Here is a 16,428-nt window from a genome sequence, read left to right as displayed (position 1 = left end):
CCAATTATATACGAAAAAATGTTCGTACAATTGTGCCATAAGGCTTGTGTCGGATTTAGTATTGATTTTTTGAAAAATTGTCTTGTAAATCTAGGGGGCAAGCTGTCAAGGAGGGTGGTGAGTATCTAAGAAAGGGGTTAGTATTAAATGGGGGGGGGGAGAGAAAGCTCCCCACGAGACAGAGGATTTCGACCCCAGGGGGGGAATAGTAAGATCTATGTCCTGTAACCATTAATTAATTATGTCTAGTAACCATTAATTCAAAAACTGACTAGCAGGACGTGTCCAATCAAAAATACACACAGGTCCGGCTAAGACCAGCTTCGCCTGCGACGGGGCCGCCCCGTCGGCCATAGGGGAGCCGATGCAAATTCCCCCCCCAAAAAAAAAACGACCAGATGCCTATAACTCCCCCCGTGAGTGATTAATAGGGTGGAGGCTCCTGCTCTCAGGTCCAAGCCGAGGCCTTGGAAAAAGCTGGAACTAGCGCAGGTGCCTCGAGTTATGACCCTGAGAATTGCAACTAGAGGCCTTGGAAAAACCACGGAGTAGCACGGCTTTCGAGGAATGGGCCTGAGATACAATAATAGTGAGTCCCTGCCAAGCGGGTTGCTGGTTTCACGCGGCATGGTGATCAAGCTCGTGGTCTGATCCGAGAGCTCATAATTTCAGGGGACTGGAGTTGATTTAAGGATATGTCCTATGTACGATCCATAATTTTATGTAATATGTAAAATTAATAAGATTTAATACGAGCTTTCACTGATCGTAGTGAAAATAATTGAATGCACTATTATACATAGCGTGTACATGTATACATTTACAGGGAGAACGCTGAATATTGGCATGGGGGCATTGGTATGGTCGGGAGTAGGAAAGATGTAATTGGGTGGGTTATTTTTAATACTGACATAGCACTGTGGGTTTGTATTTATCTATGATGAAGCACTTTTTCAAGGAATAGTTTATGTAGAATTTCAGCTTTGGGTGCTGATGGTGAGGTTTAGTGCTTCTTCCTTGAGTCTTAGGGAGGCGTAACTCTCTCCTTTTCCGGTTTACAAGGCCGGGGTATTTGTTATACTACGAAGACTCTTCATTTTAAGAGCTTGTTCTCGATAAGACTGGCTGTTGGTATTAGGATTAGGATTAAAAGAAAGTATAGGATGGAGGCTAGTTGGCCTACAGTTACATATGGGTGTTCCACGGGTTGGCCTCCGATTCATGTTAGAGTTAGTAGGTCTATGATTAGTGTTCAGAACAGGAATTGACTGAAGGGTCGGAATATTATGCTTCGTTGTTTGGCTGTATGAAGTATTGGGATGAATACTAGGATTAGGATGGAGAGTAGTAGGGCTAAGACGCCTCCTAGTTTATTGGGGACAGATCGTAGGATGGCGTACGCGAATAGGAAATACCATTCTGGTTTGATGTGTGTTGGGGTATTTAGTGGATTTGCTGGGGTGTAGTTGTCGGGATCTCCTAGCAGGTCGGGTGCGAACAGGGTTAGTGTAAGTAGGGATAGGATTAGTAGTAGGGCACCTATGGTGTCTTTGATTGTGTGGTAGGGGTGGAATGGGATTTTGTCTATGTTGGAGGGAATTCCTGTGGGGTTGTTGGATCCTGTTTCATGGAGAAATAGGAGATGTACTATTGTTAGTGTTAGGGTGATAAAGGGGAGGATGAAGTGGAGAGTGAAGAAGCGTGTCAGTGTTGCCTTATCTACGGAGAAACCGCCTCAAACTCACTCTACTAGGGTGGTGCCGATATAGGGAATTGCTGATAGAAGGTTTGTGATAACGGTTGCGGCTCAGAATGATATTTGTCCTCAGGGCAGTACGTAACCTACGAATGCGGTGGCTATTACTGTGATTAGGAGTATCATTCCAACGTTTCATGTTTCTTGGAAGATGTAGGAGCCGTAGTACCAGCCACGGCCCATGTGAGTGTAAAGGCAAATGAAAAATATGGAAGCTCCGTTTGCATGTAGGTATCGGATGGTCCAGCCGTAATTGACGTCTCGGCAAATGTGTGTGATTGATGAGAAAGCGGTTGTTGTGTCTGGTGTGTAGTGTATTGCTAGGAATAGGCCTGTTAGGATTTGTATGATCAGGCAGAGTCCAAGTAGGGAGCCGAAGTTTCATCATGAGGAAATGTTTGATGGGGTAGGGAGGTCGATGAATGCATTGTTAATGATTTTTATTAATGGGTGTGATTTTCGGATGTTGGTCATTAGTGTTCTTGTAGTTGAATAACAACGGTGACTTTTCATGTCATTGGTCGTGGTTTGAGTCCATGTAGGAATGATGATAATATATTTTGTTTTTGTCTTGAGTATTATATTCGTAGTTAGTTTTGTGGGGGTTTCTTCAAAGCCCTCGCCCATTTATGGGGGATTTGGGTTGATTGTAGGTGGTGGTGTGGGGTGTGGGATTGTCTTGAGTTTTGGTGGTTCGTTTTTGGGGTTAATAGTCTTTTTAATTTATTTAGGGGGGATGCTGGTTGTGTTTGGTTATACTACGGCTATGGCTACTGAGCAGTATCCTGAGGTCTGAGTTTCTAATAAGGTTGTATTGGGAGGATTTCTTTTGGGATTGGTGGTTGAGTTTTTGATAATGGCATATGTATTGGAGGGTGGAGAGGTGGAGGTTGTGTCTGGGTTTAATGGGTTGGGGGATTGGGTAGTTTGTGATGTAGGGGATTCTGGGTTTTCTGGGGGCGAGGCAGAGGGGGTTGCTGCGTTGTATAGTTATGGTGCTTGGTTAATAGTTGTTATGGGGTGGTCATTGTTTATTGGTGTTGTGGTTATTATGGAGATTACCCGGGGCAGTTAAGTAGGAGTGTAAAGAGGGTAATGGTGATGAGGAAAGACAGGAAATATAGTTTAATGAGGCCTTGTTGGTTTGAGGTTAGTATAGAGGCTTTTAGTTGGATGAGGGCTGTGGTTTTTGGTAAGATGTTTTCTAGTCATGTCATGTCTAGTGAGGAGGTAGCTAGTTTTTGGCTTATTGTTAGATATAGGTCAGGGGGTAGGCGGTGTATGATTGTGGGGAAATATCCTAGTGAGAGGGAGAATTTGGTGGGGTTTGAAGGGAGGTTGTATTTTAGGTTTTGTGTATTGAGATTAATTTCAAATGCGATAATGAAGCCTAGGGTTGTTATTGTAAGGGCGGTTAGTTTTAGGTATAGGGGAATGGTTGTTAGGGGGGTGGTTATGGGGGGGATGTTGTTGGATAGGATGAAGCCGGCGAAGATGCTTCCGAGTATTAATCGTATGATGGGGTTGATTAGTGAGGGGTTGTTTTCGTTGATGGTAATGTGGGGAGGGAATCGGGGTTGGTTTAGTAGCGTGTAGAAGATGATGCGGGTGCTGTAAACGGCTGTGAGGGAGGTGGCTGTTAGTGTTAATAGTAGGGCTCAGGCGTTGGTATAAGATGAAGTGGCGGCTTCAATGATTGGGTCTTTGGAGTAAAATCCGGTGAGGAATGGTATTCCGGTTAATGCGAGGCAACCAGTGATGAGGGCTGTGGTGGTGAAAGGGAGGGCTTTGAATAGTCCTCCTATCTTTCGAATGTCTTGTTCATTGTTTAGGTTGTGGATGATGGAGCCGGAGCATAGGAATAGTATAGCTTTGAAGAAGGCGTGTGTGCAGATGTGTAGGAATGCTAGATAAGGTTGGTTGAGGCCGACTGTTACTATCATCAATCCTAGTTGGCTGGAGGTGGAGAAGGCGATGATTTTTTTAATATCATTCTGGGTGAGGGCGCAGATGGCTGTAAATAGGGTGGTAAGAGCGCCTAGAGATAGGGCTGTTGTTTGGGCGAGTTTGTTGTTTTCTATTAGAGGGTGGAAGCGGATAAGTAGGAAGATTCCTGCTACAACTATTGTGCTCGAGTGAAGTAGGGCTGAGACAGGAGTGGGGCCCTCTATTGCAGAGGGGAGTCAGGGGTGTAGTCCAAATTGAGCTGATTTTCCAGCTGCGGCTAATATTAGTCCTATGAGGGGAAGGTTTGGGGTATTTTGGTTAAGCGCGAAGATTTGTTGTAGGTCCCATGTATTCATGTTTGAGAGGAATCATGCTATTGATGTGAGAAATCCAATGTCTCCGATGCGGTTGTATAGGATTGCTTGGAGAGCGGCTGTGTTTGCGTTTGTTCGTCCGAACCATCAGCCGATGAGTAGGAAAGATATAATTCCTACCCCTTCCCAGCCGATGAGGAGTTGGAAGAGATTGTTGGCGGTGACGAGGATTAGTATGGTGATGAGGAAGAGGAGTAAGTATTTAAAGAATAGGTTGATGTGCGGGTCGGAGTGTATATATCACATTGAGAATTCTATGATAGACCACGTGATAAATAGTGCTACGGGCATAAATATGAGTGAGAAGTAGTCTATTTTGAAGCTGAGTGTCAGTTTGAGGGTTTGAATGGTGATTCAGTGTCAATTTGAGATAAGTACTTCTTGGTTTGTATGAAGATATATTGTTATTGGGACCAGGCTGGTGAGGAAGGCGCAGGAGACGGTGTTTTTTACATAGGTTTGGTACTTGTTGCTTTTGTGGATGTTTGTGCTGGGTGTGATGACTGGGATAATTAAGATTAGTAATGTGAGTAGGGTAAAGGAGGTAAATAGGTTTATTACTTTTATTTGGAGTTGCACCAATTTTTTGGCTCCTAAGGCCAATGGATAACTCCCATCCTTTAAAAGCTTGAAAAAGCCATATTGTTAGATATGGAAGCGTGAGTTAGCAGTTCTTGCAGTACTTTTTCGGTAAATAAGAAGTTTTAGTCTTCTATTACTGGCTCCACAAGCTAGTGTTTTTCTTAAACTATATTTACAGTAGAGGGGACCTAGAATGATTTTAGGGTTTAGTGAGAGAAGTAGGAGGGGAATGATATGTAGAGCTATTAGGGTATGTTCTCGTGTGAAGGAGGGGGTGAGGTTGTTGACGTGGTATGTGTGTTTGCCGTACTGTGTGGTAATTAGCATATATAGGGAGTATAGGGTGGTGATTACGATGTTTGTTCCTATTAGGATGATGGTGAGATTTGATCATGAGAATATGGATATTATTACGAATAGTTCTCCGATTAGGTTGATTGTAGGGGGTAGGGCGAGGTTTGTTAGGCTTGCTAGTAGTCATCAGGTTGCTATCAATGGGAGGAAGATTTGTAGGCCTCGGGCTAAGATTATGGTTCGGCTGTGAATTCGTTCGTAGTTTGAATTTGCTAGGCAGAATAGTATGGATGAGGTGAGACCGTGGGCGATTATTAGGGTGGTAGCTCCTATGTAGCTTCAGGGGGTTTGGATGAGAATGGCTGTGATAACGAGTGCTATGTGGCTGATTGAGGAGTATGCGATAAGTGATTTTAGGTCTGTTTGGCGTAAACAGATGGAGCTGGTTATGATTATGCCTCATAGTGAGAGTATGAGGAAGGGGTAAGCCATGTGTTCTGTGAGTGGGTTAAGTATGGGTGTGATTCGTAGTATGCCGTAACCACCGAGTTTTAATAGTACGGCTGCAAGTACCATGGAGCCTGCAATGGGGGCTTCTACATGTGCTTTGGGGAGTCATAAGTGTAGTCCGTAAAGGGGTATCTTTACTATGAAGGCTATTATACAGGCTAATCATATAAAAGTGTTGGATCAGGAGGTTGATAAGGGTTGGGTTCAGTATTGTATTAGAAGGAAGTTTAGGGTTCCTGTTGTGTTTTGTAGGTAAGTTAGTGCTACTAGTAAGGGGAGTGATCCGAGCAGTGTATAGAAGAGGAAGTAAAGTCCTGCATTAAGTCGTTCTGTCTGATTACCTCAACGGGTAATAATGATGAGGGTTGGGACTAGCGTAGCTTCAAATATAATATAAAATAGGATTAGTTCTGTGGCGGTGAATGTTATGATGAGGAATACTTGTAGTGTGATTAATATTGTGATATAGAGTTTTTTTCGGGCAAGGGGCTCTTTGAGGAGGTGTGATTGGCTTGCTATTAGTATTAGGGGGAGGAGTCATATGGTCAAGATTAGGAGGGGTGTGGAGAGGGGGTCAGAGAAGAACGTAAGGGAGTAGTTGAGGTTATTATCATTGGATTGCGTAAGGAGGAGTAGACTTGTAAAGCTAATTAATAGGCTATGGGTTGTGGAGTTGATTCAGATTAGATTGTTTTTTGATAGTCAGGTTAGTGGTATTAGTATGATAGTGGGGATAATAAACTTTAGCATTGGAGGAGGTTAAGGCTTTGGACATAGTCGGTGCCATATGTGTTGGAAATCATGACTAGTAAAGCTAGTCCAATAGCTGCCTCGCAGGCTGTGAAGACTAGAAGGATGATTGGAGCTATGTTGGCCAGGGTGAAGTGTAAATTTAGGGTTGTGAGGGTTGTAAAGATAAATAGGGATAGTGCTATGCCTTCTAAGCAGAGTAGTGCGGATATTAGGTGGGATCGGTATATTAGTAGACCTACGAGGGATATGGAGAAGGCTATTATGACGTTTATGTGAATCAGGGACATTTGGTACTTGTGAGTTTGATCACAGTCCAGTGAGTCGAAATCACCTGTTTTGTTTTAAACTAAGTACCATATTCGGCTCATTCTAAGCCTTCTTGGGTTCATTCGTAGGCGAGGCTAGCTGCTAATAAGGAGATTAGGAATAGGGCTGTGGTAAGTATTGTTTTTAGGTTATTTATTTGGGTTGCTCAGGGGAGGGGCAATAGGAGGGCGATTTCTAGGTCGAAGAGAAGGAAGGTAATTGCGACTAGGAAGAACTTTATGGAAAAGGGTAGGCGGGCAGATTGTATAGGGTCAAAGCCACATTCGTAGGGGCTTGTCTTTTCAGTGTATGCATTTAACTGGGGGAGTCAGAAGGCGATAAGTATTAGTAACAGGGCTAGTGTTGTGTTTGTTAGGAGTGTCAGTAGAATGTTTATTGTTCTTTTTCGGAGTTTACCGAAACTAACTGATTGGAAGTCAGTTGTACTTGTTAATACTAAAAGGACTATGAACCTCATCAGTAGATTGATACGTAGAGGAATAGTCATACGACGTCTACGAAGTGTCAATATCAAGCTGCGGCTTCGAAGCCGAAATGATGGTTTGGTGTGAAGTGGAATTTTATTTGGCGTAGAAAGCAGACAGTGAGGAAAGTAGATCCAATGATAACGTGCAGTCCGTGAAAGCCTGTGGCTACAAAGAAAGTGGACCCGTAAACTCCGTCTGAGATTGTGAAGGGGGTTTCGTAGTATTCCGATGCTTGTAGTAGGGTGAAGTAAAGACCAAGTGCGATTGTGATAAAGAGGGCTTGAAGCATTTGTTTGCGGTCTCCTTGTATGAGACTGTGGTGGGCTCATGTGATAGATACGCCGGAGGCTAGTAGAACAGAAGTATTGAGAAGAGGTACTTTGAAGGGGTCTAGAGGGCAGATGCCTGTTGGTGGTCAGCATCCGCCTAGTTCGGGGGTAGGAGCGAGGCTTGAGTGGTAAAAAGCTCAGAAAAAGCCAGTGAAAAATAGAATCTCTGATAGGATGAATAGGACTATTCCATATCGGAGCCCCTTTTGGACAGTTGGTGTGTGATGACCTTGGAAGGTGCTTTCTCGGATAATGTCTCGTCATCATTGGTATATTGTCAGGATATTTGTTAAAAGGCCTAGGGCTAGTAGGATAGTTGAGTTGAAGTGGAATCATATGATTAGGCCTGATGTTATAAGAAGTGCTGAGAGAGCTCCTGTGAGGGGTCAAGGGCTTGGGTTTACTATATGGTAAGAGTGGGTTTGGTGGGTCATTATGTGTTGTCATGCAGGTACAGGCTTACTAGGAGGGTGAAAACATAGGCTTGGATTAGGGCGACGGCAAATTCAAGGATGGTTAAGAGGGTGAGAATGATGAATGTGATGAAGGCTGTGAATAGACTGATGCTTATTAGTGCGAGGGTGGCTATTCCGATTAGGTGTATTAACAGGTGGCCTGCTGTGATATTGGCAGTTAGCCGTACGGCTAGTGCTACTGGTTGGATCAATAGGCTGATAGTTTCGATAATTACTAGTATAGGGATAAGGAAGGTGGGTGTGCCTTGGGGCAAGAAGTGGGCTAGAGATGCTTTTGTCTTGTTTCGGAAGCCTATGATGACAGTGCCGGCTCATAGGGGAACGGCTATTCCTATATTTATTGAGAGCTGTGTGGTAGGTGTAAATGAGTGTGGTAGTATTCCGAGGAGATTGGTAGAGGTGATGAATAGAATAAGTGAAACAAGTAGGAGGGATCAGGTTTGTCCCTTGGAGTTGTGTGTAATTATTAGTTGTTTCGATCGAAATTTGGTCAATCACTGTTGGATAGAGATTGTTCGGTTGTTAATTAGCCGGGTTGGTGCTGGGAACAAGATAGTTGGGAATATGATGATTAGGGTGATGATGGGGATGCCTAGTATTACTGGGGTTATAAAAGAGGTAAATAGATTTTGGTTCATGCAGTGTTTCAGGGGGAGTGCTGTTTTTGTGTTTTGGTAGGTATTGGTTTGGGATTAGGGGTGTAAAGGTGTATTGAGATTTTTGGTTGGAGTAGTGTGAAGAGAGTTAGTATTACGGATAGGATGGTAAGAAATCATGTTGATGTGTCTAGTTGTGGCATATCATCAAGGGGAGGCTTGGGCTCTCATTCTTTAACTTAAAAGGTTAACGCTAGTTTAGCTTCTTGATGAGATTACAGTATTGAGATGGATCATTTTTCAAAGTTTTCTAGGGGTACTAGTTCGAGGACAATTGGTATGAAACTATGGTTTGAGCCGCAGATTTCTGAACATTGTCCGTAGAATAAGCCTGGTCGTGTTGATATTAAGGTTGTTTGGTTTAGGCGCCCGGGGATTGCGTCTGTTTTTAGGCCTAGGGAGGGGACAGCTCATGAGTGTAGGACATCCTCGGAGGAGACTAAGACTCGGATTGTTATTTCTATAGGCAATACTATTCGGTTGTCGACTTCTAATAGTCGTAGGTCTCCTGGTTTTAAGTCCGATGTTGGGATTATGTAAGAGTCAAAGGACAGGTCTTCGTAGTCGGTATATTCGTAGCTTCAATATCATTGGTGACCTATTGTCTTTACAGTAAGAGAGGGGCTGTTGATTTCGTCTATTATGTAGAGGATTCGTAGGGATGGTAGGGCGATTAGGATTAGAATGATAGCGGGGAGAACGGTTCAAATGGTCTCTACTTCTTGGGCGTCTATTGTGTTGATATGTGTTAGTTTGGTTGTTAGTATTAGGGTGATAATGTAGAGGACTAGAGAGCTAATTAGGAAAACAATTATTAGGGTGTGATCATGAAAGTGTAAGAGTTCCTCTATAATGGGAGAGGTTGCGTCTTGGAAACCTAGTTGAAGGGGGTATGCCATGGAGATATACAGGGTTTTCACTTGTAATTTAACTTTGACAAAGTTATGTAAGGTTTTACTAATATCTCGTTTATGAAGAGAGACATAAAGGTTATGATGTTGGCTTGAAACCAGCTAGAGAGGGTTCGAGTCCTTCCTTTCTTGATCATTTTGGATTGATGTATACAGGTTCTTCGAATGTGTGATATGGTGGAGGGCACCCATTTAGTCATTCGAGGTTGGTAGAGGTAAGATGTATTGATGTTACTTCTCGTTTGGATGCGAAGGCTTCTCAGATAATGAAGATTATCAGTATAACTGCTGTTAGTGAGATGAATGAGCCTATTGATGAGACTGTGTTTCATGTTGTATAGGCGTCTGGATAGTCCGAGTATCGTCGAGGCATGCCTGATAGGCCTAGGAAATGTTGAGGGAAGAATGTCAGGTTTACGCCTACAAATATGATGAGGAAATGGATTTTTGCTCATGTGGGGTCAAGTGTATATCCTGAGAATAATGGGAATCAGTGAACGAAACCTCCTATGATGGCAAAAACAGCTCCTATTGAAAGAACGTAGTGGAAGTGGGCGACTACATAGTATGTATCGTGAAGGACGACATCTAGTGAAGAGTTGGCTAGGACAATACCAGTCAAGCCACCTACTGTAAAGAGAAAAATGAAGCCTAAGGCTCATATTAGGGCGGGAGATCATTTAATGTTGCCTCCATGGAGGGTTGCCAGTCAGCTGAAGATTTTTACTCCTGTAGGGATGGCAATGATTATAGTTACGGATGTAAAGTATGCTCGTGTGTCAACATCCATACCTACAGTGAATATGTGGTGGGCTCATACGATAAAGCCTAAGAATCCAATAGAGATTATAGCCCAGACTATTCCCATATATCCAAAGGGCTCTTTTTTCCCGGAATAATAAGTTACGATGTGGGAGATTATTCCGAAGCCAGGTAGGATTAGAATATAGACCTCAGGGTGACCGAAGAATCAGAATAAGTGTTGATACAAAACAGGGTCTCCTCCTCCTGCCGGGTCAAAGAAAGTTGTATTTAGGTTTCGGTCGGTTAACAGTATGGTGATTCCAGCTGCTAAGACTGGTAGGGATAGGAGGAGCAATACAGCCGTGACTAAAATAGATCATACGAAGAGAGGTGTTTGGTATTGAGTTATGGCTGGGGGTTTTATGTTGATAATGGTTGTAATAAAGTTGATGGCTCCAAGGATTGAGGAGACACCAGCTAGGTGTAGGGAAAAGATGGTAAGGTCTACGGATGCTCCTGCATGTGCTAAATTTCCGGCTAGAGGGGGGTAAACAGTCCAGCCTGTACCTGCGCCGGCTTCGACTATTGAAGAAGCTATTAGTAGTAGGAATGAAGGGGGGAGTAGTCAGAAGCTCATGTTATTTATACGAGGAAAGGCTATGTCAGGTGCTCCGATTATTAGAGGAACTAATCAGTTTCCGAAACCGCCAATTATGATGGGTATGACTATGAAGAAAATTATCACAAAGGCGTGAGCTGTTACCAGCACGTTGTAGACTTGGTCATCCCCAATTAATGTACCGGGTTGGCCTAACTCGGTGCGGATTAGCAAGCTTAGGCCAGTGCCCACCATTCCCGCTCAGGCACCGAATAGTAGATATAGAGTGCCGATGTCCTTATGGTTGGTTGAGAATAATCAGCGGTTTATGAACATAGGTAAGATGGCCGAGTAGGCATTAGACTGTAAATCTAAAGACAGGGGTTAAGTCCTCTTTTTACCAAGCCTTGTAGTGAATGATCATGTTGAATTCGAAATTCAAAGGAGCAGCTTCAATCCTGCCGGGGCTTCTCCCGCCTTTTTTTCCCCGCGGCGGGAGAAGTAGATTGAAGCCAGTTGACTAGGGTATTTAGCTGTTAACTAAAAGTTCGTGGGAAGTGTATCCCTCCAATCTAGTGAGGACTTGACTTAATTAAAGTGTTTGATTTGCATTCAGTTGATGTAAGATATAGTCTTGCAGTCCTTGTTATGCAGGAGTTAAGTGGATAATACTTGCTTAGGGCTTTGAAGGCTCTTGGTCTGAGTGTAACCTAAACTCCTATAATAGGGTGGAGAGTATTGGTGTAAGGGGTAGGAGTATTGTTGATATTACAATTGCTGTTGGCAGGAGGGTTATTCGTTTTGTGGGGTAGAATTGTCATTTTATTTTTATGTTATTTGTGGAGGGGAATAGGGTTAGTGCTGTTGAGTAGGTGAGGCGTATATAGAAGTAGAGGTTGAGTAATGCTGTGGTGGCTATGAAGGTTGGTATGATGAGGGCTTCGTTTTTTGTTAGTTCTTGAATAATTATTCATTTGGGGATAAAGCCCGAGAGTGGTGGGAGGCCCCCTATGGAAAGTAGGGTAAGTATGGTAAGGGTTGTGGTAATGGGTGTTTTGTTTCATGTCTGGGACAGAGATAGTGTGGTTGTGGTTGAGTTTTGGATAAATAGTGTGAATATGGTGAAGGTTATTGTGACATAGATTAGTAGGTTTAGTAGGGTTATGGTTGTATTGTAGGGTAGGATTGTGGTTATTCATCCTATGTGGGCGATTGATGAGTAAGCTATAATTTTTCGGAGTTGAGTCTGGTTTAGTCCTCCTCAACCCCCGATGAGAATGGAGAGTAGGGATATAGTTAGTATTAGGTTCATGTTAATGGAGGGTGAGATTTGGTATAGAATGGACAGAGGTGCGATTTTTTGTCATGTTAGTAGGACTAGGCCTGTGGATAGGGGGATGCCTTGTGTGACTTCGGGTACTCAGAAGTGGAATGGGGATAATCCTAGTTTGATGGCTAGGGCAATTGTTACTAGTATTGATGCTGTTGGATTAAATAGCTTGGTGATAGTTCATTGACCGGAGTGTGACAGGTTGATTATAATTGCTATTATGAGTAGGGCGGATGCGGTAGCTTGGGTTAGGAAATATTTAGTGGAGGCCTCTGTGGTTCGGGGGTTAAAATTTTTTATTATGATGGGGATGATAGCTATCATGTTTATTTCAAATCCGACTCAGGCGAAAAGTCAGTGAGAGCTGATGACTACAATTGTTGTGCTTAGGATGAGTGTTGTAAATGTAATAATAGAGATGAATGGGTTTATTAGTATGGGAAGGGTATAAACCAACATTTTCGGGGTATGGGCCCGATAGCTTGTTTAGCTGACCTTACTGTGGATTGTAGTGTAGCAATGTGGTAGCACGAAGAACTTTGAATTCTTAAGGATAGGTTCAACTCCTATTATTCTAGAAATAAGAGGATTTGAGCCTCTATTATTTACTCTATCAAAGTAACTCTTTTATCAGACATATTTCTTATGTTTGAGGGGGGGTTCCTGCTGTTATGATGGGTAATGAGATGTGTCATATGCAGAGGGCTAGTGCTAGGGGGAGAAAACTTTTTCAGAGTAGGTGTATCAGTTGATCATATCGGAATCGGGGGTAGGATGCTCGGATTCATAGGAAAGATATTGTAAGTAGTAGTGTTTTGAGGATGAGATTTGTTGTGTGTAGTTCTGGTGTGTAAGGATTGTGGTATGTTCCTAGGAATAGGATGGTTGAGAGTATATTTATTATGATGATGTTAGCATATTCTGCTAGGAAGAAGAGGGCGAAGGGGCCTGCTGCATATTCTACGTTGAAGCCAGAGACCAGCTCTGATTCTCCTTCTGTGAGGTCGAAGGGGGCTCGGTTAGTTTCTGCGAGGGTAGAGATAAATCATATTATGGTTAGTGGTCATAGGGGCAAGAGCAGTCAAAGTTGTTCTTGGGTTGTGGCTAGTGCTGATAGGGTGAAGGAGCCGCTTATTAGTAAGACTGATAGGAGGATGATGGCTAGTGTCACTTCGTATGAGATTGTTTGTGCTACTGCTCGGAGAGCTCCGATTAGTGCATATTTTGAGTTGGAGGCTCAGCCGGATCATAGAATGGAATAAACAGTCAGGCTGGATATTGCTAGTATAAATAGGATTCCTAGGTGTATGTTGATGAGGGGATATGGTATGGGCAGGGGGCTTCATATCGTGAGGGCTAGGATTAGGGCTAGTATGGGTGCGATGATGAATATGGTGGTGGAGGATGTGGCTGGACGTAGGGGTTCTTTGGTGAATAGTTTAATTGCGTCGGCGAAGGGTTGGAGTAAGCCATGTGGGCCGACAATGTTTGGTCCTTTTCGGAGCTGTATATACCCCAGGGTTTTACGTTCTACTAAGGTTAGGAATGCCACGGCTAGGAGAATGGGGAGGGTGAGTATTAGGATGTTAATTATAAACATTCTGTTGAGGAGGGGATTTGAACCTCTGGGTGTAAAAGTTTAAGTTTTATGCAATTACCGGACTCTGCCACCACAACAATGCCCTGGTCTTGGGCAGGGTTAGTTTGCGCTTGTTTGTTTAATTAAGATTAGATCATTAGTTATTTGAAGGCGCGTGTGTAAAGTTGGCCTTATTTCTCTTGTCCTTTCGTACTGGGAGAAATGCGCAACAGATAGAAACCGACCTGGATTGCTCCGGTCTGAACTCAGATCACGTAGGACTTTAATCGTTGAACAAACGAACCCTTAATAGCGGCTGCACCATTAGGATGTCCTGATCCAACATCGAGGTCGTAAACCCTATTGTCGATATGGACTCTAGAATAGGATTGCGCTGTTATCCCTAGGGTAACTTGTTCCGTTGATCAAAGCTTTGGATCAATAAGTGATGTTATGCTTTGGCTGGTAGGCCTAGGTTTAATCACTCGGAGGGGTTTTTTGTGCTCCGAGGTCACCCCAACCGAAATTGTCAACCCATATAAGTTTTTTTTATCCCTTGGTGGTTTGAGGTTGTGGGTTATTGGGTTGATTAATTGAAGCTCCATAGGGTCTTCTCGTCTTGTTTTGTTATTCCCGCCTCTTCACGGGAAGGTCAATTTCACTGATTAAAAGTAAGAGACAGTAAAACCTTCGTGTGGCCGTTCATACAAGTCCTTATTTAGAGAACAAGTGATTATGCTACCTTTGCACGGTCAGGATACCGCGGCCGTTTAACTATCAGTCACTGGGCAGGCAGTGCTCTAATACTGGTTATGCTAGAGGTGATGTTTTTGGTAAACAGGCGAGGTTTGTGTTTGCCGAGTTCCTTTTACTTTTTTTAATCTTTCCTTGGTGCACGCCTGTGTTGGGTTAACAGTGGGCTTAATAAATGGCTTGGCGTTGGGTTTTATTTATTGGCTGTTAACTATCAGTGTAGTATCAGTTACTGATGTAAGCTTGTGCGAGGAGAAAAAGTTTTCTTGTTACTCATGTTAACAGTATTGCTTCTATAATTATATAGATTAGTCCAATAATTATACTAGGAGTTGATTTGTTATTGTTGGGATTATAACACAGTTTTATTGTTGAGCTTGAACGCTTTCTTAATTGATGGCTGCTTTTAAGCCAACTATGGCATGTGTGTGTCTGTTTTACTCTCTAGTTAAGGTTGTACCCATTTCTAAAAAGCTGTACCTTTTTAGACTAACAGTTAAACATACATTGGAACTTCAGGGGGTTCTTGGTACTGTTTAATGTTGAACTGAGATTCTTTTCTTGGACAACCAGCTATCACCAGGCTCGTTAGGCTTTTCACCTCTACTTACAAATCTTCTCACTATTTTGCCACATAGATGAGTTCGTTCTAGGTACTGTTCGTAAGTAGCTCGTCTGGTTTCGGGTAGTTTAACTAAAGGTCTCTTTGCTAAGTTACTACTAGTTAATTCATTATGCAAAAGGTACAAGGGGTAAGCTTTGCTTTTTTTTACTTTTAGGATATCTTTCATCTTTCCCTTACGGTACTTTCTCTATAGCGCCACTAGTGATTTGGATTTCTATCTCCTATACTTTGAATGGGTGGTGAATGCTTTATTTGATTTGTCTGTGATTGGGGGGGGGGGGGGGGGGGGAGTGTGGGCTAGATCTAGTTCAAGATATACACGAGCTGTGGAATCTTCTAGGTGTAAACTAGATGCTTTATTTAAGCTATGTCTTGTTTTATCCAAGCACACCTTCCAGTATGCTTACCTTGTTACGACTTGTCTCCTCTTGTGGGGGCGCTCGGCATAAATTAGTGGATTGGGCGTTCGCTGTGATACTTGAGGAGGGTGACGGGCGGTGTGTGCGTGCTTCATGGCCTTATTCAATTAAGCACTCTGTTCTTAATTTACTGCTAAATCCTCCTTTGGTTTTTAGGTTTCATAAAAACTTTCGTGGGGTATAGGGTGTTCTATGGTGTAGAAAATGTAGCCCATTTCTTCCCATCCCATGGGTTACACCTTGACCTAACGTTTTTACGTAGGATAGTTATGCTTACTTTCATTCCTTTTTAGGGTTTGCTGAAGATGGCGGTATATAGACTGAAGTAGCAAGGGTTGGTGAGGTTGATCGGGGTTTATCGGTTATAGAACAGGCTCCTCTAGGGGGGTATGAAGCACCGCCAAGTCCTTTGAGTTTTAGGCTGTTGCTAGTAGTACTCTGGCGAATAGTCTTGTTTTATGACTACCTGGGTTTACGGCTAAGCATAGTGGGGTATCTAATCCCAGTTTGGGTCTTAGTTGTCGTGCAGTAGATTGTACCAAAGTCACTTTCGTGGTTTAGCTTAATTTTAACTATGGCTTTTTACGGTTTAGTCAAGGCTTGACTTTATTTTGTATAACTCTTTAACACTCCTTACGCCGTATGCCTATTAGCTTGGGTCAATCGTATGACCGCGGTGGCTGGCACGAAATTTACCAACCCTAATCAACCATGACTTAGTCAAACTTTCGTTCATGGCTTAATTTTTATCACTGCTGTGTCCCGTGGGGGTGTGGCTAAGCAAGGTGTTGTGAGCTGCTAGTGAAGCGTGCTTGATACCAGCTCCTTTTGATCTTTGTGACTTGGAGGGCATTTTCACTGGGATGTAGATGCTTGCATGTGTAAATCTGTTGGGAGCTAATAGGAAGGCTGGGACCAAACCTTTGTGTTGGTGGGACTAGCGGGTCCGTCTAGACATCTTCAGTGTCTTGCTTTATTAAAAACTTAACTACACTAAC

At 43.1% G+C, this 16,428-nt stretch overlaps 13 protein-coding genes and 24 non-coding genes across 37 annotated transcripts, besides 2 other annotated features; 9 read left to right on the top strand and 28 right to left on the bottom strand. All coding sequences in view use genetic code 2, as the record gives it.

The window, feature by feature from the left end:
• Window positions 1-954: a D loop.
• KEF67_t22 lies at window positions 955-1,021 on the top strand. Its single transcript has one exon. It is a non-coding gene; the product is annotated as a tRNA-Pro (tRNA).
• On the bottom strand, window positions 1,021-1,090 carry KEF67_t21. The gene has a single exon. It is a non-coding gene; the product is annotated as a tRNA-Thr (tRNA).
• Window positions 1,091-2,230, bottom strand: CYTB (cytochrome b). The gene has a single exon. The coding sequence runs from the start codon at window positions 2,228-2,230 to the stop codon at window positions 1,091-1,093; it is 1,140 nt and encodes a 379-aa protein (NP_062479.1).
• A 4-nt stretch (window positions 2,231-2,234) lies between these two features.
• Window positions 2,235-2,303, top strand: KEF67_t20. Its single transcript has one exon. It is a non-coding gene; the product is annotated as a tRNA-Glu (tRNA).
• On the top strand, window positions 2,304-2,831 carry ND6 (NADH dehydrogenase subunit 6). The gene has a single exon. The coding sequence runs from the start codon at window positions 2,304-2,306 to the stop codon at window positions 2,829-2,831; it is 528 nt and encodes a 175-aa protein (NP_062478.1).
• On the bottom strand, window positions 2,815-4,635 carry ND5 (NADH dehydrogenase subunit 5). Its single transcript has one exon. The coding sequence runs from the start codon at window positions 4,633-4,635 to the stop codon at window positions 2,815-2,817; it is 1,821 nt and encodes a 606-aa protein (NP_062477.1).
• On the bottom strand, window positions 4,636-4,705 carry KEF67_t19. The gene has a single exon. It is a non-coding gene; the product is annotated as a tRNA-Leu (tRNA).
• Window position 4,706: 1 nt separating this feature from the next.
• KEF67_t18 lies at window positions 4,707-4,766 on the bottom strand. Its single transcript has one exon. It is a non-coding gene; the product is annotated as a tRNA-Ser (tRNA).
• Window positions 4,767-4,835, bottom strand: KEF67_t17. Its single transcript has one exon. It is a non-coding gene; the product is annotated as a tRNA-His (tRNA).
• On the bottom strand, window positions 4,836-6,213 carry ND4 (NADH dehydrogenase subunit 4). Its single transcript has one exon. A coding segment is annotated over exon 1 (1,378 nt).
• ND4L (NADH dehydrogenase subunit 4L) lies at window positions 6,207-6,503 on the bottom strand. Its single transcript has one exon. The coding sequence runs from the start codon at window positions 6,501-6,503 to the stop codon at window positions 6,207-6,209; it is 297 nt and encodes a 98-aa protein (NP_062475.1).
• Window positions 6,504-6,572, bottom strand: KEF67_t16. The gene has a single exon. It is a non-coding gene; the product is annotated as a tRNA-Arg (tRNA).
• A 1-nt stretch (window position 6,573) lies between these two features.
• Window positions 6,574-6,919, bottom strand: ND3 (NADH dehydrogenase subunit 3). Its single transcript has one exon. A coding segment is annotated over exon 1 (346 nt).
• Window positions 6,920-6,988, bottom strand: KEF67_t15. The gene has a single exon. It is a non-coding gene; the product is annotated as a tRNA-Gly (tRNA).
• COX3 (cytochrome c oxidase subunit III) lies at window positions 6,988-7,773 on the bottom strand. The gene has a single exon. It carries the CDS (start codon window positions 7,771-7,773, stop codon window positions 6,988-6,990), a length of 786 nt encoding a protein of 261 aa, NP_062473.1.
• Window position 7,774: 1 nt separating this feature from the next.
• Window positions 7,775-8,453, bottom strand: ATP6 (ATP synthase F0 subunit 6). The gene has a single exon. A coding segment is annotated over exon 1 (679 nt).
• ATP8 (ATP synthase F0 subunit 8) lies at window positions 8,423-8,614 on the bottom strand. The gene has a single exon. It carries the CDS (start codon window positions 8,612-8,614, stop codon window positions 8,423-8,425), a length of 192 nt encoding a protein of 63 aa, NP_062471.1.
• Window positions 8,615-8,618: 4 nt separating this feature from the next.
• On the bottom strand, window positions 8,619-8,683 carry KEF67_t14. Its single transcript has one exon. It is a non-coding gene; the product is annotated as a tRNA-Lys (tRNA).
• A 3-nt stretch (window positions 8,684-8,686) lies between these two features.
• Window positions 8,687-9,370, bottom strand: COX2 (cytochrome c oxidase subunit II). The gene has a single exon. It carries the CDS (start codon window positions 9,368-9,370, stop codon window positions 8,687-8,689), a length of 684 nt encoding a protein of 227 aa, NP_062470.1.
• KEF67_t13 lies at window positions 9,371-9,438 on the bottom strand. Its single transcript has one exon. It is a non-coding gene; the product is annotated as a tRNA-Asp (tRNA).
• A 7-nt stretch (window positions 9,439-9,445) lies between these two features.
• On the top strand, window positions 9,446-9,514 carry KEF67_t12. Its single transcript has one exon. It is a non-coding gene; the product is annotated as a tRNA-Ser (tRNA).
• Window positions 9,510-11,060, bottom strand: COX1 (cytochrome c oxidase subunit I). The gene has a single exon. It carries the CDS (start codon window positions 11,058-11,060, stop codon window positions 9,510-9,512), a length of 1,551 nt encoding a protein of 516 aa, NP_062469.1.
• Window position 11,061: 1 nt separating this feature from the next.
• KEF67_t11 lies at window positions 11,062-11,127 on the top strand. The gene has a single exon. It is a non-coding gene; the product is annotated as a tRNA-Tyr (tRNA).
• KEF67_t10 lies at window positions 11,128-11,194 on the top strand. Its single transcript has one exon. It is a non-coding gene; the product is annotated as a tRNA-Cys (tRNA).
• Window positions 11,192-11,226: an origin of replication (origin of light strand replication).
• KEF67_t09 lies at window positions 11,227-11,300 on the top strand. Its single transcript has one exon. It is a non-coding gene; the product is annotated as a tRNA-Asn (tRNA).
• Window position 11,301: 1 nt separating this feature from the next.
• On the top strand, window positions 11,302-11,370 carry KEF67_t08. Its single transcript has one exon. It is a non-coding gene; the product is annotated as a tRNA-Ala (tRNA).
• A 5-nt stretch (window positions 11,371-11,375) lies between these two features.
• On the bottom strand, window positions 11,376-11,444 carry KEF67_t07. The gene has a single exon. It is a non-coding gene; the product is annotated as a tRNA-Trp (tRNA).
• Window positions 11,445-12,486, bottom strand: ND2 (NADH dehydrogenase subunit 2). The gene has a single exon. A coding segment is annotated over exon 1 (1,042 nt).
• KEF67_t06 lies at window positions 12,487-12,555 on the bottom strand. Its single transcript has one exon. It is a non-coding gene; the product is annotated as a tRNA-Met (tRNA).
• Window position 12,556: 1 nt separating this feature from the next.
• KEF67_t05 lies at window positions 12,557-12,632 on the top strand. The gene has a single exon. It is a non-coding gene; the product is annotated as a tRNA-Gln (tRNA).
• On the bottom strand, window positions 12,630-12,698 carry KEF67_t04. Its single transcript has one exon. It is a non-coding gene; the product is annotated as a tRNA-Ile (tRNA).
• Window position 12,699: 1 nt separating this feature from the next.
• ND1 (NADH dehydrogenase subunit 1) lies at window positions 12,700-13,654 on the bottom strand. The gene has a single exon. A coding segment is annotated over exon 1 (955 nt).
• A 2-nt stretch (window positions 13,655-13,656) lies between these two features.
• KEF67_t03 lies at window positions 13,657-13,731 on the bottom strand. Its single transcript has one exon. It is a non-coding gene; the product is annotated as a tRNA-Leu (tRNA).
• KEF67_r01 lies at window positions 13,732-15,319 on the bottom strand. Its single transcript has one exon. It is a non-coding gene; the product is annotated as a 16S ribosomal RNA (ribosomal RNA).
• KEF67_t02 lies at window positions 15,320-15,386 on the bottom strand. The gene has a single exon. It is a non-coding gene; the product is annotated as a tRNA-Val (tRNA).
• On the bottom strand, window positions 15,387-16,356 carry KEF67_r02. The gene has a single exon. It is a non-coding gene; the product is annotated as a 12S ribosomal RNA (ribosomal RNA).
• KEF67_t01 lies at window positions 16,357-16,428 on the bottom strand. Its single transcript has one exon. It is a non-coding gene; the product is annotated as a tRNA-Phe (tRNA).

Source organism: Physeter catodon, mitochondrion, assembly GCF_002837175.3.
Source record: "Physeter catodon mitochondrion, complete genome".
NCBI lineage: Eukaryota > Metazoa > Chordata > Mammalia > Artiodactyla > Physeteridae > Physeter > Physeter macrocephalus.
Note: the sequence above shows the minus strand (reverse complement) of the source record. Positions and strands in the feature narration are given on the sequence as shown.